Consider the following 23,697-nt stretch of genomic DNA (forward strand, 5'->3'; position numbering starts at 1 on the left):
CCAAGGAAGTGACAAAGCTGGCCTCAGTCGTGCACTAAGGGCCCTGTGGAGACTGACTCTGGGGTACAGAGTCCCCAGCTCTCCTGAAGATAAGAGCCATGTCCTGATCCTTCCCCTCCAAACAAAGAGGCAGAGCGTGAGGGAGGTTTTATTGTACAAAGAGGCCAATTGTACAGAGCGAAGATTGTACTGACATAAGTGGGGTGAGGGGGCCCCAGCGGCCTGAGCTGGGGAGTGTGGAATGCCCCCCATACAGGCAGTAGGCTAGTCAGGGAGGACTGGGTAGGAGGAAGATAGGAGAGGGAACACAGCAGGAGACCCTCCATACCCCACTCCAAACCCCAAGAACACAGGAGGGGCCCAGTCCAGCTTTTGCAGTCTGTAGGAAGGAGCAGCCTGGCTGTGCCTGGAATAGGTGACTTCAGTTTAGAAGGACTCCCCTCCCCCCTGCCAGGTGCCTCAAGGGAAGGCCCATGGCTCCTTGGGTAAACCATTGAGCACAGTGACCTGGTGGCTTCTGGGGGTAGGTGGGCACTGAAGGAATAGGTCCTGAAAGGGGCATCAGAGAGGGGCTATGGTGGGACCTGCAGCCCTGGAGACAGGAGGCTCCTGCGAGTCCAGCCTGGGGTGTGGAGGGCAGAGCTGGTCCACATCATCCCAGCCACAGGAGACTTCTGGGACCTGCCACCCAGGACTGTGCCTGATCGTGGTAATTTAAAGCTCAGAACGGTGGGTCTGGGGAAGTATCAGGAACCAGGAACCTGGCTCCCCCCCAGCCCCAGCCCCATGCAGGTTCAGACCTCACACCCGCTGGATCTCAAACAGCTTCACATCAGTGTCGTACCAGACAGGAGGGTCCACATTCCTGTAGAGGGAGTGGTGGGGTTACCCTGGTGCTGAAGTGCCTTTTGGGAAAGATGCTGGGGAGGAGCTAGGTAGCAGTGATACCCAAAGCACCCCCTGCAGCCTCCAGCTAGGTGGCACAGACACCTAAACCAACCCCTCCAGCCTGATGTCCCACCCTGGGCGCTGGGTGCCCACCCTCAAGCAGATAAGACCATCTTGGTTGGCCATCTTGACATTAACCCCACCACAGACGGTGGGAACCAGAGCTGAAGGCCCTATGAGCCCTGCTGGGCAGGCCTTAGGTGGACACCAGACCTACCCCCAGGGCCCACCTCAGGTAGATGACGCCCCACATGTAGGTGCGGAACCACATGGCCGTGCCCGAGTTGGCCTGGTACTTGCGGATGAGGATGGGGTGAGGCACGGGCAGCAGCCCCACCAAGGTGCCATGCTGCAGGAACCTCAGGATCTCTGACTCATCCGTCAGGCCCCTAGGGAGAAGGGAGGGTTCTCTAGCATGAACTCCAGGTCTAGGAGGGCAGGGGCTCACCTGGGACACACCCCCACCCGAGCCTGGGCTGGCGACTCACTTGTCAATGCAGATCTTCTCCACCTGGGGGACGAGCACCTGCAGCAGCCTCATGATGGTCTGCAGTGGCAGCTTCGACTTCCAGGAGAGGACCTGGAGGAGGACGGAGCTGCTGGGGCTATGGGACAGGCCTGCCCCCGACCCAGAACCACAGGTGCCCCGAGGTAGAAAGCATCCTCACTCCCCGTAGCGAGGAACTGGTACCAAGCAGGCCCGTGAACAGAAACTGACATTAATGGTGAAGGTCGCAGCCCTATTAACCACCTTCCACAGGCCAGACACTGCCACATGCCTTTCTGAAAACTGTCCCCTTCAGCCCTCACAACAGTATGATTAGATAGGGATGGGTATCATCCCTGTTCCAGCACAGTGGTGGTGATCTCAGGAAACACACGAGGAGTGGGTACATGACTCAGGGACATCAGAAAGGTGGATTTATTAGGGAAGTTAGCACTGTAGGCAATGGGAGCTTAATCCTGCTGGGGACTATCTGGCAGGCAGCGTACACAGAGAGGAAGCGACTAAGCCAGAGAGACATCAAACACATGGGAAAGTCAACCAGCTCAAAGGTGAGCCCGAGGCCAGCTCCCAGGCCAGAGTCCCAGGGATGCAGTTTTATCCATGTCTTCACTGAGCTGTTCCAGGGCCACCTCAGTGCCATCTTCCTGAACCCCAGCACCTGGCTCCTCCAGCACAATGTGCTCACCCACTCTGATGTCGGACTCCATTGTCCACTGGCTGATGTGCTGGACAGTCGCCGCTGCTCCCTCCATGCCTGGCTGGGCTCCTGGTCCCCAGAAAGGAATGGGGGTGAGTGATGGAAGGAGAGAGTACAAGGTGCAGGTAGAGGGCAATGAGATCTCCCCACTGACTGCTGCAGGGGGAGGGGTCACTCCCAACAGAAGAGAAGGCCCAAGGCCCAGCCCGTCACCCTTTGCCCTGAGGCTCCAGCTCTAGCCCAGCCCAGCCCAGTGATGAATTCAGGACCAGGGGCTGACAGGGCAGGCAGGGTAAAGGCCAGATCAGATAAGGTTGATGGATGAGGAATCTGAAGGCCAAGGCCTTTATCATGACCAGTAAACAAGGGACGGGTCTGTGAAAGGCCCCCAGCCCCTCCCCAAGGTCAGCAGTGCCAACTCTGATGCCCAGGGCGCCTGCCCCCTGTTGCAGGTAAGCCCACAGTGCCTTAGCCCAGCCCACACCATAGGCCAGGGAGGAAGGGACGGCCTAGCCTCACCCCGTTCCAGGAGTCCCTGTCACCTACCCCCTCAGCAGGGCTACCATCTGCCGAGCCTTGCTGGGCCTCAGGCTCCAGAGACCGCAAGGTGCCATCCTCTGACACCTGGGACTTCTCTGTCAGCTTGTCAATGCCTAGGCGGGCATGGTGGGACTGAGGACCCCTGCCACAGTAGTGAACCCCCCTCTCCTCCACCCACCTTAGATGCTCTGTATTGTGTCTGATCCCAACCCCCACCTATATCCACCCCTTCCAGAGCCCACACCCAGCCCTGAGGCCCACACCCAACACCTCTAACCCACCTGTGTGGCTCATCCTCATCTCCTCAGCTTCCCAATGCAGGCCATGCCCTTTGCCAGAGAAGGGTCATACCCCAGAGACCATACTCAGCCCTGACCCCTCCCACCCACCAGCAACAGACCTGGGGTAGCCACCAGGCTGGCCTTGAGGGTGCCAGGCTCTGCAGGGGCCGCAGGGCGGGAGCCCTCCATGGAGGCGCCCTCCTGGGAGCCCGTGCGGGACAAGGACTCGGGTGTCCTTCGGCGCCGCTGCAGGGCCTTGTGGATGGCAGGCGGGTCGGTGGGCAGGTTGGCCAACTGGTGGAAGACGCTGCGTTTGCGGATGATGGCATAGACCAGGTTGGAGTTTCCTGTGGGGAGGGAACCAGGAGGGTGTCTTCCCCAGAGGCAGGAGGTGGTACCCGTAGAGGATACCAGGGCAGAGCTGGGCAGACATTTGTGCCACCATGCGTAACCATCCCAGGATGTTATGTTGTGGTAAAAGAGCATCTGGCCTGAGCTCTACACAACAACTCCCCTTCTGGGACTGCCAAGACCCCTCACAATGCTGCACCCAGGGGAGGACACCTGGAAAAGAGGCGTGAGCCCCAGAGCGGCCTGGTTGTGTCCACTCCAAGCCAGCTGTGAAATATTTTGACTCTCCCCTGAGCCAAGTGGCCGGGAGATGGGAAGATGCCCTCACCCACAGGCTGCCTTCATCCCTGCCCCTGAGGCTGGCCGGGGACTTGAACTGCTGCCTCACCATCAAACTGGTACTGGATGATGTTGTTGAAGACCTCTAGGAGGAAGAAGACCAGGTGATGGTTCTGAGGGGCGGAGAAGAGGAACCAGGTGGTGGAGAAGGCCTCCAGCAGGTGTAACAGCTTGTTGGCGGTAACCATGGACAGGCTCTTGAGGTAGGGAGACACTGCAGGGGAGCCGACAGGTCACTCTTTGGCCCCTGCCACCCAGCTCCTGCACATGCTAGGCCTGCGTGGAGCAAGGTGCTCCTGTCTCAATCCCTCCCTGCCTGCTGCAAGGACAGGAAAACCAAGCCCATAGAGCCAGCAAGGCTCCACCCTCCCCTCACCTCCATCCCTGACCATTGAGGAGAGCTGTCCTGCTTACAAAGCCACACACATCTCACCTCTCCCAATCCTCCACATCCAACAGGGAGGCAGGACACAGAAGAGATTATCTCTATTTTACAGATGAGGAAACTGAGGCTCAGGGAGGGTTGTAACCTTGTCCCAAGTTCCCCAGTAATAAAATGATTAGGCCAGGATACAAACTCAGGACCTTTAAGTCTTTCTGGAATGCCACAGCATTAGATATGTAGTTTTGCACACAGCCTCCTCCTCCCCCACCCCCAGGAGGAAGCTAGGGGAGAGGAGGAGGCTGGCGTGGGTGGCAGGATCATAGATGAAACGGTGTGCCCAGCCTGGAGTTACATGTTGATCTGTGCACTTCCTGAGGGCCCCACAGGGCAGGGGGCTGTTTGGTTCACAAATGCATTCTCAGCGCTGGCTCACTTAAGATTTGTGGGATGGAGCCAGTGAGTGAACAAGGAAGGGGAGGGACGGTCTTGGCTCCAGAGCTCACAGCCTACCTAGCAGCCTCTGCAGCCCCACACCAATCACCCTGCAGTCCAACCAAACTACACATGGGTCAGCTACCAGCCACCATAACTATCCTCTCCTAAAGACATCATGCTGCAATCACTCTGCCCCAGCCCACTGCTGCCCACCTGCTGGCACCAAGCGTCAGCCTGAGCCCACCTGCCTCCTCTCCCAGGCAGCTGTGTGCAGTCTGTGCTGTGAGGCAAAGGCAGAAAGGAGGTGGCTTTGATATCCCCACAGTGTGACTCCAATTGTCCGAACATGTGCTGCCCAATACGGTGGTCACTAGCCACATGTGGCCATTAAGTGCTTGAAACACAGCTAGTACTAACTGAGATGTGCTATGTGTGTGAAACACACAGATTTTGAAGACTGGGTGTGAAAAAGAATATATAGCTCATTAGTAATTTTCATATTGACTACATGTTCAGATGATAGTATTTGGTATATAGTGCATTAGAAAAAAATATATTCTCTGGGAGGCCGAAGCTGGTGGATTGCCTGAGCTCAGGAGTTCAAGACCAGCCTGAGCAAGAACTAGACGCTGACTCTAAAAATAGCTGGGCATTGTGGAGCTGCTGGGAAGGCTAAGGCAGGAGAATAACTTGAGCCCAAGAGTTTGAGGTTGCTGTGAGCTATGACACCACAGCGCTCTACCAAGTGTAACAAAATGAGACTCTGTCTCAAAAAAAAAAAGAAAAAATATATTATAAGATTGTTGTCATCTGTTCTTTTGTAGGTTCAATGTGGCTACCAGAAAAACCAGCAGCACACAGCTGTTCACACGCTATCGCTGGATCCAGGGGGTTTGGACCAGGGAGCAGGCGGTAGTTCGGCCTAGCGCCTGGCGCCACCTGGTGGCGAACACGGGGAAGGCGGGCCCGGCCCCTACCGTTGACCACGATGGTGAGCAGGCAGTCGAAGAGGGGCTGGAGCCGCTGGTGCCCGCTGGTGATGATCTTGTGGAATACCTGTGGTGGGAGGAAAACCGGTGCCTCCAGACTCAGCCAGGAAGATGTCGTCCCACACCCCCAGGTATGGCCGTGCGAGCCCCCTCACCACAATGAGCAGGTCGGCGTGAGTACCCGTGAAGACCGGGATGTCCATGGGCACACGCACAGAGTAAGGCTTGTTCAGCCGCACCCCGAAGTTCCGCTCCCCGCTCAGGAGCAGCAGGATGAAGACGCCAATGTGCATCAGGCCCACACGAGCTGCAGCACATGGCACAGGAGGGGTCACTCGGGGTGGGAGGGAGCAGCGCTCTGACCCATCCTGGGAGGTCAGCGCTCCTGAGGCAGGACAGATGGCCCGGCCCCCACTGCCAGGAAGCATCCCACACTGCACCCTGGTCTTACACTGGTCAGCTCGGGCATCGTTGAGGAAGTAGAGGATTGGGACCAGGATGTCCAGCACGTCACTGCTCTTCAGAACAAAGAAGAGGAATTTCTGGGGGAGGAGGGAGAGATCAGGTGGCTGGGACAGAGAGAGGGGCAACTCTGCCCCGTGCCCTCCTTCTCAGTTTCCCCAGGCTATGGGGCAGCCACTCTATCTTGCCACTGGCCACTGGGCTGAGCACCTCGAAGCTGGCCCACCTTGTTGAAGTCACAGAGCTTCCAGAAGAGAACCAGCAGCTCCTGGTGGAACTGGATCTTCTTGGTGGAGTTGGGCAGGTAGGTCTGGAGCAGGGGGTTGGACAGCAGACGGGCTATGCCCTTGAGGATGAACTGGAAGTCCTGGGAGGGAGGGCAAAGCAGGGGCCTGTCTAGCCCAGCTCCCCTCGGCCCTGGCTTCCCAGCCTGGGACCCCCACAAATGCCTCCTTATTCCCCCAGAGCCTGATCCCACCTCCAGAGTCAGAGGGGTCCAGATTCGGACATCAGTGTCTGTCTTGGTGATGCCCCTCAGGAAGCTGGGCCCAGCGCAGGTGTACAGAGCCCACTGCCCTCTCTTCCTCCCCCCCCACCACAGCCTCCCTGTCCCTGTCCCACCCCCAAACAAGACTCACACATACACGCACATCCTGAACTGGGCCCTACCCTCCTGGACTCATCCCCCTGGCCTCCCTGGAATACTCCACCCCATAACCCCATCACACATGAAGAGCACTCCACTGTTCCTGAAGAGCTGCAATGTACTGAGCACCTGCCACCAGCTGGAATCCTCTACAGGTTGAGGATGCAGCTATAGGCCCCATTTTGCAGCTGCAGAAGTTAGATCTCTGGGAGAGCACCTCTCCAAGGCAACAGACACACATGAACCTGGACCTGTCTGGCATAAAGTCCACTGTCCATTGTCATTTTCCTTCCCCCTCTGAAATGCAACACCAGAGCCACTCCTCCTAGAAGCCTGCCTGTTTATCCCCACCCAATTCAGGGCATCAATTCTTTCTGCATCACGGAAGCCCCGCAGTCCTACCATCACTACCTCATGAGAGGGTCGCCCAAGTCTGTGGAGACCATGGTCCCTTCTCATAGAGTCAGGGTTTCCCCAAGTCATAACCATCATAGACAGTGAGAATCTAAGAGCTGCACTTGACTTACCTCCTCACGATGGATACGAGACAGGTAGTTCACAAACAGATTCTCAGGCCCCGGAGGCTGCCAAGAATAGAAGTCCCTGGTGAGCAGGTGCCCTCACCCCTGCCCTTACGCCCACCCACAGCTGCGCTCCCCCTGCTCCCATTCTTACATCAGCATCATCCATGGCAGTGCCTGTGGTGGTGCCATCCACGGTGGGGCTGGCACTGGTGGCACTGTCGTGGTCCAAAGTGACGATGAGCACCTGGGCAGCCTCCTCCACCAGGGGTTCCCGGTAGTCGGAGAAGAGCAGGTGGTTGTAGGGGATCCCATAGCCCACAGGGTCATAGGCACACACGGTGTTGAGCAGAGAGGTGAAGAGGGGCAGGGCGTGTCTGCAGGGAGAGGGGCGGGGCTGCAGAAGCGCCACCCAGGGCTCAGCCCTCCCACCATTATGGAGGGTCAGTCAAGCCACTTCCTCATTCAACAAGCATTTCAGAGCCAGGCCCTGGCCGGGGAGCTGGGGAACAGAATCAAGAGCTCCTCCCTTCCAGAGTGGGACGCCTTCATACCCCTTTGAGTCCTAAGAGGAAAATACCCTCCCTCAGGGCTTCAGAGATGGGACTGGAGACCCACAGAGAAGGCCAGCTTCTCCCACGGGAGCAGAGTACAGGCTCAATCAGCCAATTCCCAGGCCACAGAACGACTTGATTCAGATTTGTAAGATGTCAGGGTTCAAGCTGCTCATCTTACAGATGAGGAAGCTGAGACCCAGAGAGGTTAAGTGAGTGACAAAGGGTGGCAGTTTGCCTGATAAGGCTAGTGAGAAAGAAAACTCTCACCAGCCTTTGATCATGGGTGGCAGAGGGCGTCAGCCGGACTCCCTTTTCTTCTGGCAAAAAAAAAATTTTAATGTTGGGCATAAGATTAGCAAAAACTGAAGGATGAGGCATGCCATAGGGCCTACATCAGAGGGCTGACCCTGGCCACAGAGGGACTAATCCCTGGCTGACCCTGGCCACAGAGGGACTAATCCCTGTGTTACCAGCACAGTCCTGGGCACACCTGGAGTATGCCTGCTCCGTTACTCAGTCCACCATGTGGCTGATGTGATGCCTCCAGGTACTCACATGTGCCCCAAGTGGTCCAGGGGTACTTGTCACACCTCCTCCACACTCACTGTCTAAACCACATGGTCCTGTTACATGGCAGCCACAAGCCACATGTACCTATTAAGCACTTGGAATGTGGCTGGTCCAAATTGAAATGTGTTGTAAGTGTCAAATACACACTGGATTTTGAAAATGTGGTATGAAAAAAAGGAATGTGGGCCAGGCACAGTGGCCCATGCCTGTAATCCTAGCACTCTGAGAGGCCGAGGCGGGTAGATACCTTGAGTTCAGGAGTTCGAGACCAGCCTGAACAAGAGTGAGACCCTGTCTCTACTAAAAATAGAAGAAACTGAAGCAAGAGGATCACTTGAGCCCAGGAGTTGGAGTTTCCAGTTAGCTATGATGCCACAGCACTCTACCCAGGGTGACAGCTTGAGACTCTGTCTCAGTAAAAAAAAGGGGGTAAATGCAAAACATCTCAATGATTTTGTATACTGATTACATGTTAAATTCTAATATTGGGGATATTTTGGGTTAAATTAAATATATCGTTGGAATTAATCTTACCTTTTTTTACTTTTTAAATTTTAACATTGCACATGTGGTTTGCATTACATTTCTACTGGACAGGTGGTTCTAGATGGGAGGACCCCCAGTTCCTATGTAGGGGACTCCAAGGACCAGACAAGTATGAAGTATGGCTGTTAAGTGTTCCCAATTACCACCAGGGGGCAGCACTCCCCCCCAAGTAAGGACTCAGCAAGGGAGGTGGTCTCAGCCCAGGGAAAGAAAGGCAAGGAGCCCCTCACCTGTTCTCCGTGGAACAAAAGAACTGAACCCATGGGTTGGTGCCACCACTTTCTGGAGCCGGGGGCAGATACATGGCCTCCGAGAAGCATGTCAGCAACAGTTTCAGCAGCTCCATCCTTGGGGTGCAGGAAAGGAGGATGGTACTTTAGGATCCTATTCCCCCTAGGAAGGCGCTGCCCGCCTTGCCCAGCCATGCCCAAGACAGGAAGTAATGCCTGTTTATCCCTGGAAGACTGAGGTTGGGCCACAACTTGGTGAGAGTACTTGGAAGACCCTGTGGGCCTCTCTGAGGTGTGCAGGGACCTGGCCTGGGGTCCAGCTCTGCCGAGGAGTCTGGGCCTGAGCAAAGCTCACCGGTTCATGTCGTGGATGTAATTAGGCTGGGGAGAGTGAGCAAAGCCCACGCCGGCCTCCCAGATGTATTCACAGCTGTCCAGGGAGTGGACATCCTCTGCCGAGTCCTGGGGACAAGGCCAGAAACAAGGTAGGGGGTGACAAGGTGAATAGCAGCATAGTGAAAGCTTGTTTTTCTTCATTCTTACACTGGTTCTTTTACTCGCTCAGTCCAGTTTGAGATGAAAGGGAGGGAGGGACAGGGAATTGGGTGCCTTGGTGGTATGTGGGGTGGGGTCGGAGAGCACTCAAGGTTGAGTCCATGGGCCCACAGGAAGTGAGAGGGCAGGCTCCAGCATCCAAGCCCACTCCTCCCTACTGCCAATCCTGAGCAGGCAAGACAATGGGTGCCTGTACACCGCCACCCGGACACAGCGGCAAGACCCGCCCCACTGGCTCTGCTCCAGCTGTACCAGCCACCACCCCCAGTCCAGGCCCACACGTGCCAGGCAGACAAGCTTTCCTGGAGCACTCCAGCCCCCAAAGCTTCCTGCCCACTGAACTTCAGTTGGCCCAACCCCCACCAGGAGGAGAGCCTATCCCAGCTGCCCTCACCACAGTGCTCCTGCGGTGGCTCTGGATCGTAAAGTCTGGGCAGAAGAGCAGGTCAGCAATGGCCAGGAGCAGGGACTCGGCCAGGGGCCAGGCGTTCTCATCATCCTCCTCCCCCTGCTGGGGACAGAGCACTCAGGCTGCTTCGGTGGTAGTTGCCCAAGGAGAGGGGGCCCCAGATCTTGGGAGGGGTGTGCAGGAGGACAGGGACTGGGCCCAAGCAGTCAGCATGGGCAGACGGATGGAGAGGACATGAGCTCCAGGTCACTCCAAAACCCTCAAGGCAGAGGGGAGCACAGCAGAGAACCAGGCCCAGGGACAGCAAGTGGGACAGAGCAAAGTGGTGTCCCCTAACCTCAAGAGCCTCAGCCCCACGGGGACTCCCTATACCCCACCCCTCCGAGGTAAGCCCAGGGCAGGTGAGAGAGAACAATATGGTCCATCCCTCTTGGGCCCTCAAAAGGTCCAGCAGCCCCGCCCCATCCCTGCCTAGCCACCCTCAGCTCTTGGCTTCTCCACACCTACCTCCTCCAGGCTGTGGGGGCAGAGACCCCCATGAGAGAAGAACGGAGGGCCTGAGGAGGTGGCACTGACCACCATCCCTCCACAGCAACCCCACTGTCCCCTACCCACTGTGCTTCCCAGGTCCCAGAGGAACTTTGGAGGAATGTGGTCAGCCCTGAAAAGTCCTCTCCCAGTCACACCAACTCTACCTCCCACCCAGCCCTGGCCAGGCCCACAGACCCCTCTTCGCCCTGTCCCAGGCACTGTGGACCAGAAGAAGCCCCTCCAGTCTGGGTCCTCAAAGATGTAGGGCAGCACGCGGGTGAGAAGCCGGCTGCAGTTCAAGACAATCTGCTTCTCCTTCTCTGAATGGCAGCCACCCTCAGCTCCCTGCACCAGCTTCTCGACAGCCTGTGGGGACCGGCAAGAGCAGAGGGGCACATTGGAAAAGGAGAGTAGGGCCCTGGTACTGGGGGTTAGGGTGGACACCAAGGCCACAGAGAGGGAGAGGGAGGGAACCACAGGCAGGGCTATCTCTGCAGATGGGGCCAGCCAGCCCAGGGAACCAGGGTATGGGCCAGAGCAGCTTTGGGCATCACGGGAGCCCAGCTTGCCCGCTGGATGGCCAAGACCTTACTAAGTGATGACACCAGTCTCAGCCTCAGTTTCCTTATCTGTAAGATGGCAACACTAACAGTAGCCACCTCACAGGGTGAGCTGAAGGAATTGATTTGTAGAAAGTGCTCAGCAAAGTGTGGCCTAGAGGAACCCTCATAAATGGCAGCTGCCGTGGTCACTTCCCTAGCAGGGAGAACCACCTAGGCTAAGGGAGAACTGGGGGAAGCGCCTGGACAGAGGGAGGGATGTCTGGGTGCCTGGCTTTCCTCACTGCAGTCTTGGCTGTCATCAGCTGCCCTGGGGAGATGGAAGATGGCTCAGCGGGCAGTAGCTGTGAGGAGCCGGACATCTCACCTTGTAGCACAGGGTGGCCAGGTTGGAAGGAGACTCTTCCCGCACAGCCCGGATCTCTGCTGCAGGCACCAATGCAAATACATCCTGCACTGAGGTGGCTGTATCTGCCCAGAACTGGTCCCAAAAGGCATCATCGGTGGCTTCCACGGGCTGTGGGGAGACCCAGGGTACAGTTACATGCCAATGGACCCACAGTTTGCACAACCTGTAGCCAAGACAGACCCAAAGAGGGATACCATAGCCCTCCTAATTCATTCCAGCTGGTATCAGCAGGCTTCCCACATGGGTAGCGACATCCTTCAGCCACCACCAGCCCTGGTCAGCACAGTCAAGCTGGAGACACTCAGCGTGCATGGTCAGGGGTCAGCCCGGCACTGACTCTAATAGCCAAAGCCCATCCCAGTCCCGGAGAGCTTGTGTGACCCTGGCTAAGCCACCATCCTCCTCTGGCAGTGCAGACTTCCCTTCCTGGACATGGACGCGGGTGACACTGCTAGGTCAGATGCTCAGAGAAGATAAAGGGAACATGCACTCTGCTTCCAGTCACCCAAGCTGCCTCCCAGTCCTGCAGCCTCTGCCATCCAGCAGGTACCAAACGTCGTGTGCTCGATCTCCACAGCTCTCTGAGCCAAGCACCCTTCTCCCAGCACTGCAGCCCAGTCCGCCAGGCCAGGACCACCCTGTCTGAATCCACCTCCTTCAATCCTGCCTCCATGCTGCCCCAATCCTGTGCCACAGCACAGCGCCAAAGTCAAGGCTTCCCTCACACAAAGACTTTCAGGAGCTCCCACCGCCTGCTGGATCAAGTCTAAACCTTGGCCCTACTCTCAGCCAAGATCTGACTTAAACACGCCGTACATGTACACATATGCACACATGTATGCACACACACACACGCCTGCATTTACGGCCCCTAGGACATAACCCCGCTATCTCTGCCTTTTCTCTGCCTTTACCCAGGCTGTCCTCTCTCCCCAGCATCCTCACTTCTCCAATAATCCAACTAGTCCTATGGGGACAACATCCCTAAAATCACATGGTCTTTGAATCATCTAGAGCAGTGGTTCTCAACCTTCCTAATGCCGCAGCCCTTTAATACAGTTCCTGTGTAGGGCAGCACCTATGGCTCAGTGAGTAGGGCGCCGGCCCCACATACCAAAGGTGGCAGGTTCAAACCCAGCCCCGGCCAAACTACAACAAAAAAATAGCTGGGTGTTGTGGCAGGCTCCTGTAATCCCAGCTGCTTGGGAGGCTGAGGCAAGAGAATCGTGTAAGCCCAAGAGTTAGAGGTTGCTGTGAGCCGTGTGACGTCATGGCACTCTACCCAAGGGCGGTACAGTGAGACTCTGTCTCTACAAAAAAAATAAATAAATAAAAATACAGTTCCTGTGGGTCGTGACCCACAGGTTGAGAACCACTGATCTAGAGCCAATGGTTCTCAATCTTCCTGATGCTGTGACCCTTTAATACAGTTCCTCATGTTGTGGTGACCCCCAACCATAAAATTATTTTCGTTGCTACTTCATGAAGTACATCCCATAGTGGAATATTATGCAGCCATCTAAATCGTACTTTCACAGAATATTAATGAACACAAAATGCACAGTGTTATGAGAAAAGAAGAGCTTGGTTCTGTTCCCCAGCTCCCAGGCCAGGGCCTGGCTCTGAAATGCTTGTTGAATGAGGAGGCGGCTCGGCTGACCCTCCAGAATGGTGGGAGGGCAGGATAGGATGATCACAGTTTTGTGTTAAATTGTATATTAATAAAAGACGAGAAGAAAAGAATCAGAACATTTAATGACAACTATCTCTTTGGATGGTTTTATATTTTTCTTTATATTTTTCTGTGATAGCATATATTATTTTCTCTTGGGGGTTTTTTTGTTTTTGTTTTTTGTAGAGACAGGGTCTCACTATGTTGCCTAGGCTGGTCTCAAACTCCTAGCCTCAAGCAATCCTCCCGCCTCAGCCTTCCAAAGTGTTGGGATTACAGGTGTAAGTCACTGTGCCTGGCATGCATATATATATATACACACACACACACACATACATACATATATAATATTCATCTGATGAGGGGCATACTCACTGTGCCTGGCATATATATACATACATACATACACTGTGCCTGGCATATATATATATATATATAATATATAAAATACTCATCTGTTGAGGGGCATACTCACCCTCCCTTAGGCTCATCCTTTAAGGTTCCTTCTAAATATCACTTCCTGCAAGACACCTTCTCTGATTATTCCAACACAGCCTTTTCCCATCTCTGAAATCCCTGGGGCCAATAAAATCGCTGAAATCCCTGTTGCCAGCACAAGTCCGTACTTTGTATGTGTTATTCTCATAATCAAACAAAAAGTACATGCCAGGAAGGTTATGTTAACCAGTGTGATGAAAATGTGTCAAACGGTCTATGAAACTAGTGTATGGTGCCCCATGATCACATTAATGTACACAGCTATGATTTAATAAAAAAAAAAAGTAATATATGTCTTATTAAAAAGTAATTCTGTTTTCTGAAACTATTTCTTCTAAGAGCCCCACACTACTGGCTTGTTCCCCCCCCAGCATGGTTCCAGGGGCACTTGCCTCAAAATCCAGTAGTCCTCCAGTCCTTCTTCCCTGACCAGTTGAGACATATGGCAGATGCTCAGACAATATTTGTTCAGCTGAAGTTGTACTCAGTTCTGAAGACCTCTTCAGGCTGCTCACTGAGAAGGGCTGAGCACCACTGGGGCTGTTCAAACTCAAAGCTGGCACCATAGACCTCATCAAGGTCCAGCTATATCCCCACACTCCTCTCTGGGGAGCTGTGGCCATGGCCTAAAGAACAGGCCTGGCTCTCCCAGAACTGGCAAAATGAGTTAGTTGGGGGAAAGGAACAAAAGCCAAAGGAGGGGCCCTGGAGCAGGGGTTCGCTGGCCCTCATGCTCTCAGCCAGGACACCCCACTCACTGGGGTACAGGGGCATGACAGCCCAGTCTTGGTGGCCTACAGCCACAGTGAGGTGAGGGAGGATATCCCCAGAAAACCCAGAGAGCATCTGCCATCTGAGCACCTGTCAGAAGCCACCATCTCTGATATTTCCCCTCTGCCAGATAGCTACTACCTCCTTAAAGGGACAGCAACTCATCTGAGCACCAAGTGGACGTGACCACTGGCCTAGTTCATCAAATAAGCATCACTGGAGACTCAACCCAAAATGAGAGCTACTCAAGAGGCCTCAGGGTAGTCACTGGAGCCTTGAACTTCAGGAACAGGATTTTTGCCTCCTTCCCTCTTTCTTCAACTTGCACCTCTGCTCCTGGTCCCACTGTGGCTTGAACATTTGGATTTGGTGACCATTGCCTGACCATAAAAACCTGTTATATTTGTTCCCAGGGTCACTGGGGCTCCTTAGGCTTCTGATGGGAGAGACATGGCTCAACTCCTGCCTCAGTGACCCTAGCTGGCCTCCACTCAACCCAAACAAGCTTCTAAAATCCAAGATAGTAGGGCTGGGCCAGATGGCTCATACCTGTATCTTAGCACTCTGAGAGGCTGAGGCAAGTGGATTGCCTGAGCTCACATGTTCGAGATCAGTCTGAACAAGAGCGGAAACCCCATCTCTAAAAATAGCCAGGCATTATGGCGGGTGCCTGTAGTCCCAGCTACTTGGGAGGCTGAGGCAAGAGAATCACTTGAGCCCAAGAGTTTGAGGTTGCTGTGAGTTATGATACTATGGCACTCTACCAAGCACAACAAAGTGAGACTCTGCCTCAAAAGTAATAATAATAAAATAAAATAAAATCCAAGCTAGTATCATTGAAAGGAGTATTTTTGCTGGAGGTGGGCAGGCCCCTGTTGCTAGGGGCACAGGGACTGAACTACTCTGATAGGATACCTGCCAGGCCCCTGCTCAGGCCAGATGGACCTGGGGTACTAGCTGCATCTTTTGACTCTTTGCAGGAAGGAGAGGGGAGGGAGAAGGACCTTAGTGGTCTCGCCTGCTATGGCTGTTCTGGAGGCCTGGCCTGTGCCCCACACATTCCCCTGCACGTACAGATGCATGGCTGTAACCAGGCACCCACCAAGTCCCACCCAGCCTGTAGTAGAGACCTGCAGAAATGTGGAATCTGGGAGAGGGTTCCAGGTCTGGGAATGTCCTCCACTCATCCTGGAAAAGCTCAGGAAAAGCTGCTGGCCTCAGGACCAGGGTCAGGCCTGGCCCAGCGCTGGATGACGGGGCAGGAAGAAAACAGGATGTGCGGCAGGAAGGCAAGGAAGCCCTAGCAGCAGCACAGGCTCCAGCCATGGGACAAGGCATTGGGCCCACTTGTCTGCTACCCAAAGCACAGCCTCTAAGGATCTGGAACCGAAGTCATCCCATGGATGATCAGCCTGATCTCCTTGGGGACACTAAGTCGTAAGGTCTGTGATGACCATCTGGGATCTGATCCCCATACTTGAGCTTCCCAAGCCAGGTCACACAGGGTCTGAGGATTCAGCCACTAAGGGCCCCTCCCCCTGCAGAACTCCAGTGTTGTCTGGAAGGAGGCAGAGGCTGGTCTCCAGCCTATTCTAGGTCCTATTCCAGGCCTACTCACTGGAATAGCACCATCTCAGGCAGCCTGTCACAGGGCTACTGCCAGGGAAAGATAGAGGGATGCAGCATTTTGGGGAAAGGGCCTGAGCAGGTAGGAATCTAGGATACTCCAAATCCTTTGGGACCTGGCTAGGCTAGTCCTGCTGGCCTGGCAGAGGATCCCAGCTGCTGGACCTACATTATGTTCCTCCAACAAGGTATTTACTCCCTACGCAAGTAAACACGGGAGCCTCCCTTCCTCCCTGTGTCCCTATGGCCCCACATGGAGAAGCTGGCTAACTTGCCACCTTCTCTGCTACCCACAGACCTTAAAGCCCCTAAGAAAGCCAAGCTCCAGAACCACCCAGATGCGGGGAGGTTAGACAGAAGGGAAGTCTGGTTCCTATCAAGCACCTTTTAGCAAGGGCTCAACTCTCCAGGGGCCCTGGGCATTTGTTGCACACCTGACCTTTCCAGCGAGGGGACAAGGCGTCTGACTGCTAGGGCTATGACCAGCTGGCTTTGGGGAGATAGCTCCCTCCAGCCCACTCCAATTGCCTGGAGCTAGACAGAGTCCAAGAGAGGGAGGGGGAAGAGGAAGGTCCCATACTGCACCAGGTCCTGAGTCCTGGAAACTGGGGGATGTGGGAAGCCAGGGCTGAGCCTCTTTGTGCCCACAGTGGCCAGGTTCAGGGTGAAAAGGGGTTAGCAGGGAAGCAGCCTTGATGGTGCCAGGTGGGGTATGTTGGACAAGGAGGTGGCTGCTGTGCCACTTGTGGACTCAAGGGAGAGTTACAGACGTGGACTAAGCTGACCTAGGCCACTCCCCAGCAGACCAAGGGCAATCCTGAGGGTCCCCATCCCTGAACCAGAGAACAGAGGCTACTGGCAAACAGACTTTCCCTCAGAAGGGCCTAGAGGAGACCTGTGGAGGGATCCCTGGCTAGGAAGCTGGGCTCCATAGGCCTGGGGACAGGACCCCTTGTCAGGCTGCCGAGCTGCCCACCTCTCTGCGCATTTCCAGGAAGACCTGGGCCTTCCCTGGCCGCCGTGTGGACCTGGGCCCAGCGAGGCCGCTGCCACAGCGCACCAGCTGTTTCTTTAACCCGGCGGGCGCCGGCCAGGCTTTGTTTGCATTGAGTCAGCCTAGCTGTGCGTCCGGGACCCGCGGGCACCAAGGGACAGGGAGGGGAGTGGGCGGTGGATGGGTGGGTGGGGGCGGGGGAAGGCTACAGAGGAGAGGCTGGGGGCGCTGAGGGGCGGGGCAGGGGCGGACAGCTGCGTCGCCGTCTGAGGAGGTAGGCACACGTCAGCCTAAGGTGGCAGCAGTAGCTTTAGAGAGAGGGGTGTTCCCGGAGGTGGCTGGGGGTGGGGGGCTAAAGCCAGAGGATGGAGCCCCGGGATACAGGCCGAGGAGTGTCTCTCCGACGCTGGCCTCAGCGTCACCCCCTAGGCCACCCAGAGCCACGGTCTCCAGGACAGCCAAGTTCGCACAGTCCCTCCTCCCCCGGCCCTGCCCAGCCCCCAGCCTGGCAGGTAGATGGGGAGGCTGGAGCCCCAGGGCGCACCTGCGTCTTGGTGGTGAGCTGTATCACCGCTTTCCGGAAGTTCAGCTTGGAGTCGGCCGACCCCATGTCGCTGGAGCCCGCTCCGGTTCGGCCCCAGCCCCGACTCCAGCCCCGGATCGGGATCCGGCTCTGACTCCAGCTCCGCGGCCCCCGCTGCGCTGCTCTAGCTGGAGATCAGCTGCGCACCCGCCCGCCGGCCGGCGTCGGCCCCGCCCCCTCATGGCCCCGCCCCGCGCACCTGCCGCTGGGGCCGCCCACAGCTCCCGGGTCCGCCGCCCCAACGCGAAGCAGCCGCACGCCCGGAGCCCTTCTCAGCTCCTCCCTGGTGCCTCTGCACTCTTCCTTTAACGTCGGGGCGCTGTCCCCTCTCAATCTCCCCCACTGCCACCCAGTCCCCAGGGTCAGAAACCCTCCCAGCACCGTGCTCCCCGCCGCCATTCTCACCCTTCATCCTGGCTGCATCTCTAGGCCCACATCTCAGCCAGCCCTCTCCACCCGAGTTTCCTCCGTTTCAGTCCGTCTTCTCCACTCCTTTTTTACTGAGTACTTGCTCTCCTGGTCCCCCTTTTTCTGACCTGTCAAACCCATGTGTCCAGACAACGCCGCAACTATTCCAACCACAAGCTCCCATAGCCCTTGGTTCTGCCGGAGGGAGGCGCTGGCTCGGGTCTGCTCCAGGAAAAGTGGCTCCTGGATGAGAGCGGGAGGTTCCTCGGAGTCCAGACCCCTCTCTGGTTACTTACTTTCCTTGAGAATCCTTTGAGATCCATCCATGTCAACAAATGTGTTGAAGCACTGGCATTTGGCATCATGGTGCCAGGGATAGCACAGGGTCCATAAATCACAGAGCCTGTCCTTTATGAGCCTGTCACTAGGGAGAAAAATAAATAAAAAATCCACCGTGGTACCGAAGATAGAGGCGAATTAATAATAAAAAATAAAATGATGATATCTCTAAAAATAAATATCTATCTCTGAGGTTGGTATTAATACCCATTTTACACTTAGGGTAACTGAGGCTTAAAGCAGTTGAGTTACTTACCCAAAGCAACTCAACTAGTAAGGAACAAACCCTAAAATGTAAATCCAAACCTGGCTCCGAATGAGGCTGTAATTTCTCCACATCGTCTTCCACGCTTTGTCTAGAGGCCTCTGGGGATCCTGGATGCTTCAGACAAAGGTGACATTTAGCTTATACAAGAATTCCGCAGGCAGAAAATGCACCATCCGGGTGCAAAGGAAGAATGGAGCAGGTGTAGTGTCAGGAGGGTGGCAGGGGTGTCTCCGTTTAACTGAATAGACTCCACAGAACACAATCACAGAGCTCAGCCCTTTCTCCAGAGGTGGCTTTTCCCTCCCTGGGCAAAATTCTTGGCAGGCCCCAAGGCTTTTCTAATCACTCCAAGATAATGAATGAATAGTTCCTTTATTTGGCATTTTAAACAAATCCAGTCTATTCTACAAGTCACTCAAACCTAGTCCAGGTCAGAGTGACATCTTAGTCATTTGAGAAATGCAAATTGAAGCCACAATAAGAAAATGCTACATATCTATGAGAATGATGTTTAAAAAGAACAAAAGAAGAAACCGACAAAACCAAATGCTGACAATCTGGAAGTTTCTTAAAAAGTTAAATATACATTGAGTATATGCCTCAATAGTCCCACTTATCCCTTGAGCCCAAGAGTTTGAGCTTGCTGTGAGCTATGGCACCATGACACTCTACCAAGGGCGGCCAAGTGCGACTCTGTCTCGAAAAATAAATAAATAAATAATCCCACTTACATAGAGAGAAATAAAGACACAAATCCACTTAAAAACCTGAAGGCTGATTCATACAGCAATTTCATTCATAATCACCATAATGGACATTCACAATGTCCGTTAACTGGTGAATAAGTAACAAATTGTGATTCATCCATATGATGGGACTTGTACTCAGCAATAAAAAGAAGCAAACTACTGATACATGCTGCAACAACGTAGATGCCACTCAAAACCTTGTGCTAAGTGAAAGAAGCCAGATACAAAACTCTCTATCCTATATTATATTATTCACAGACATTCTGGAAATGGCAAAAATCATGAGGACAGAAAACTGATAAGTGATTACAATGAGCTAGGAGTAGGATAAGGGAATTGACTATGAAAAGAAGTGGGGAAATTTTTGGGTGTGAGGATAGCGTCCTATAAGGCCAGGTAATTCTAGCACTTTAGCACTCTGGGAGCTGAGGTGGGAGGATCACTTGAGCTCAGGAGTTCAAGACCAGCCTGAGCATGAGTGAAACTCCCATCTCTACTAAAAATAGAAAAACTAACCAGGTGTTGTGACAGGTCCCTGTAGTGGGAGGCTGAGGCAGGAGGATTGACTGAACCCAGTAGCTTGAGGTTGCAGTGAGCTAGGCTAACTTAGGGCAGTCTAGCCTGGGGCAACAGAGTGAGACTTTGTCTCAAAAAAAAAATCTGACTTTTGGCGGCACCCATAGCATAGTGGTTACGGCGCCGATCACATACACCCAGTCTGGTGGGTTAGAACCTAGCTCAGGCCAGCTAAACAACAATGACAACCGCAACAACAACAACAAAAATAGCCGGGTGTTGTTGCAGCCAACTGTAATCCCAGCTACTTGGGAGGCTGAGGCAAGAGAATCGCTTAAGCCCAGGAGTTTTAGGTTGCTGTGAGCTGTGACACCACGGCACTCTACCGAGGGTGACATAGTGACACCCTTTTTCAAAAAAAAAAAATCTGACTTTTAAAAAGAAGGATGAAAGAAACAAGAACTGGTGCTAACCAGCCATTCCAGGTGTAATTGTGGCTGTTTGGGTCTTGCCCTTCACTCAGACATTTCCGTGGTTTGCAACCAGAAACTCCAGTGGCACCACTATATTACTGGTCACCCATGGACCTCACATTTCTCACCACATTTCATGGGACAGACTTAAATGAATCTACTTTCATCTAGCCTCAGAAGGTCTTCCGCTCAGGTGTGCGTTCTGCTCCTCAGATAATCATAGTGTCCATTCCCAGGAAACCTTACAAGATCTCCGTGCATTCTCCCCACTGTGGCATGAAAGAAGTATTACATTGTCCTGAGGAATTTGACCACTAACATATCTAAGTGGAAAAATACCCATTTATCTCCACCATCTGTTTGTTCTCTAAGTTAAACTTAACACCCTCCCTAATTCCACCATTGATCATGTTTTTAAAATGCTGTTAATTATTTTCCAGTGATGTGTACTGAAGGGTGTAGCAGTGAAATGGTCTAATGATTGGGATTTCTTTTAAAAATACTTTAGCAACTTTTTAAAAATGCACTATTGTCTCTACTTTTGTGTATATGTGAAAACTTTTTAAGTAAACATTTTAAGAAAAATGTCTGGATGTGTACAGAAAACTTATTCTTTGATATTAAGTAAAATGGAGCTTCTGAAAGCTTTTTCAAATTGTTTTATCCCAGCCAGGCATGGTGATTCGTGCCTGTAAATCTGGGAGGCCGAGGTGGGAGGATCCCTTCAGTTCAGGAGTTCCAGGCCAGCCTGAGTAAGAGTGAGACCTTATCTCTACTAAAAATAGATTAGGGCAGCGCCCATGGCTCAATGAGTAGTGTGCTGGCCCCGTATACCAAGGGTGGCAGGTTTGAACCCGGCCTTGGCCAAACTGCAACAAAAAAATATCCAGCTGTTGTGGCAGGTGCCTGTAGTCCCAGCTACTTGGGAGGCTGAGGCAAGAGGATCACTTGAGCCCAAGAGTTTGAAGTTGCTGTGAGCTATGACGCCAAGGCACTCTACCAAGGGCAACAGAGTGAGACTCTGTCTCCAAAAACAAAAACAAAGAAAAGAGTGAGAAATGCCCAGGGCAAAAATACAGAGTCAATAGAGAGTCATTGAGTTGAGAGTAGGATTCTATCCAGGACCCAGAGGGAACAGGCAAAGAAAGACTCAAGTAGGAGAGGTCGGGCTGTGTCTGGGAAGATGACCGAGTATATCAGTCAGGGTCCCAACAGGAAAGAGATGGAAAGAGATCAAGTAACCAAAGAGACCTAATCAAGGCATCATTTGCAAAGGGAAGGTAAAAGCAGGGGGGAGCTTTGTTCACCATATGTCTGAAGGGACAAGGGATGGAGAAAGAGAAGGGAGGGAGCGTAGAACAGACATGCCACCTTCACCAACTTCCCTCTTCTGCTGCTTTCCATCAGGTGGGAAAGCAAGAGGGCAAGGGAGCCCATAATGGCTCAGCCTGCTACAGCATGGAGCAGAGTGGAGAAGATGGAAAGAGATCTGAAAGGGCAAATGGAGAATTTCCAGCATCCAGTTGTTAGGGGGAGCAGGTAGAAGGAAGGCCAGTCCTATGGAAAGCCTGGTTCATCCAGGGAACAGAAACACCTGGTAGGATGAAATGTTGAGAGTGACAGAGATAAGCTTGAGAGGCGGACCTGGAGCAGACCATAAAGGGCTACGTACATCCTGATAAGAAGCTCTAATCTTATTCCATGAGCAATAAAGAGCCTTGGAAGCAGGGGGATGATGTCATCAGATGTCATTAGATCCTAGTGAAGTCATCCTGTCTGTAGCAGAAGAGAGAAAGTGACCCGAACACAGAAAATCCAGCTGGGCGGGGAGCGTTGATGAGGACTGAGTCTAAGAAGCCACAATGGGATGGAGAGGACGAATGGCGGTGAGGTGGCATCTTGGAATTTTGTTGTCAATCTCACTTGTCTTCTAGGTACCACTGCTGCTTAACAAACTCCCCACCAAACATTATAGCCATTTTATTATGTTCATAACATTTGGGGGGCTCGGTAATTCAGACAGGATCCACCTGGGGTGGTTGGTCTAAGCTGAGAAGTCTAGAATGGCTGGGGCAGGGGTTAACTCAGAACAGCTAGGGGCTGGAATCACCTGGGCACCTCTTCACTCATGTGTCTGATGCCTGGGCTAGGAGGAGCCTGGGCTTACCTGGAGCTGCAGATAGAAACAACACATGATGCCTCTGTGTGGCTTGGGCTTCTCTCTGCCAGGACACTGGGCTCTGAGAGGGATCATCCCACAGAATGCATAAGAAAAGAGCAGGTTCTTTTTTTCTTTTCTTTGTTTTTGTTTTTTTAGAGACAGTCTCACTTGGTCGCCCTTGGTAGAGTGCCGTCGGGTCACAGCTCACAGCAACCTCCAGCTCTTGGGCTTAGGCGATTCTCTTGCCTCCGCCTCCCAAGCAGCTGGGACTACAGGCACCTGCCACAACGCCCGGCTATTTTTTTGTTTCAGTTTGGCAGGGGCTGGGTTCGAACCCACCACCCCCGGTATATGGAGCCGGCGCCCTACCCACTGAGCCACAGGCATCACCGGAAAAGAACATGTTCCAAGGATACATGTCAAATCGACTAAGTGTAGAGTATGAATGTCTTAACACAATAATTAAGAAAGTGTGGTGAAGGCTGTGTTAACCAGTTTGTTGTATTTCAAATCATATATAAAACCAACACATTGTACCCCATAAATGCATTATTGTACACAGCTATGATTTAATAAAAATTAAAAAAGAGCATGTTCTGAGAGAAGAAGGGAGCTGCATGGCCCTTCAGTACCTAGTCTGGGGGGAAGTATCATATAAAGTCACTCCTACCATCCTCTACCTATTCCAGGGGAAATGACTGATAGCCCACCTCTCTGTGGAAAAAGTGTCAAAAAAATTGGCACCACATTTCAAAACTGCCCCATTGTGGGGGATTCTGCCCTCCACACGCTGCTCCTTCTCTCTCCTGATCCTTGTCTCCAAGTCTCATCTCAGTAAATGGCACTTTCCAGGTGCTCAAGTAGGAAATCCAGTGTCATCCTCAACCTTTCCTCACCCCCCCCTTCCAGTCCATCGCCAGGTCCCGAGGAGGTTATCACCCAAACATAAATATTGTATCTTTCTACCGCCCTCCATCTCTACTGCCCCCACCCTTGCCAGGGTCCCACGGTCTCCCACCTATAGCAGCCTCCACTCAGCCCCTACTCCCCACCCACCCATTGCCTGCAGAAAAGCTGGACTAAGTTGAAAATGCAGCTCACAACACTCCCCCACTAAAAACACCTCTGAGAACAGTCTCACCAGGGCCCCTCCATGAACAATCTCCAAGG

The 23,697-nt window shown here is 53.5% G+C and overlaps 1 protein-coding gene across 2 annotated transcripts; it reads right to left on the reverse strand.

The window, feature by feature from the left end:
- Positions 1 to 134: 134 nt before the first annotated feature.
- On the reverse strand, positions 135 to 17,790 carry HID1 (HID1 domain containing). Of its 2 annotated transcripts, none has more exons than XM_053570935.1 (19): positions 17,575 to 17,790; positions 11,428 to 11,577; positions 10,696 to 10,866; positions 9,955 to 10,071; positions 9,361 to 9,467; positions 9,006 to 9,122; positions 7,257 to 7,479; positions 7,109 to 7,165; positions 6,162 to 6,302; positions 5,925 to 6,015; positions 5,629 to 5,780; positions 5,462 to 5,540; positions 3,714 to 3,878; positions 3,094 to 3,321; positions 2,700 to 2,806; positions 2,142 to 2,222; positions 1,437 to 1,528; positions 1,179 to 1,337; positions 135 to 865 (listed from the first exon to the last, which is right to left on the reverse strand). In XM_053570935.1, the coding sequence occupies exons 1-19, from the start codon at positions 17,638 to 17,640 to the stop codon at positions 802 to 804; spliced, it is 2,367 nt and encodes a 788-aa protein (XP_053426910.1). In that variant the 5' UTR covers positions 17,641 to 17,790; the 3' UTR covers positions 135 to 801. The 2 variants fall into 2 exon arrangements, with proteins under 2 accessions (XP_053426910.1, XP_053426911.1); XM_053570936.1 differs by having other exon boundaries at positions 9,955 to 10,068; positions 17,575 to 17,772.
- Between the last annotated feature and the right edge of the window lie 5,907 nt (positions 17,791 to 23,697).

The sequence above is a fragment of the Nycticebus coucang genome, chromosome 18 (genome assembly GCF_027406575.1).
Source record: "Nycticebus coucang isolate mNycCou1 chromosome 18, mNycCou1.pri, whole genome shotgun sequence".
Classification (NCBI taxonomy): Eukaryota; Metazoa; Chordata; class Mammalia; order Primates; family Lorisidae; genus Nycticebus; species Nycticebus coucang.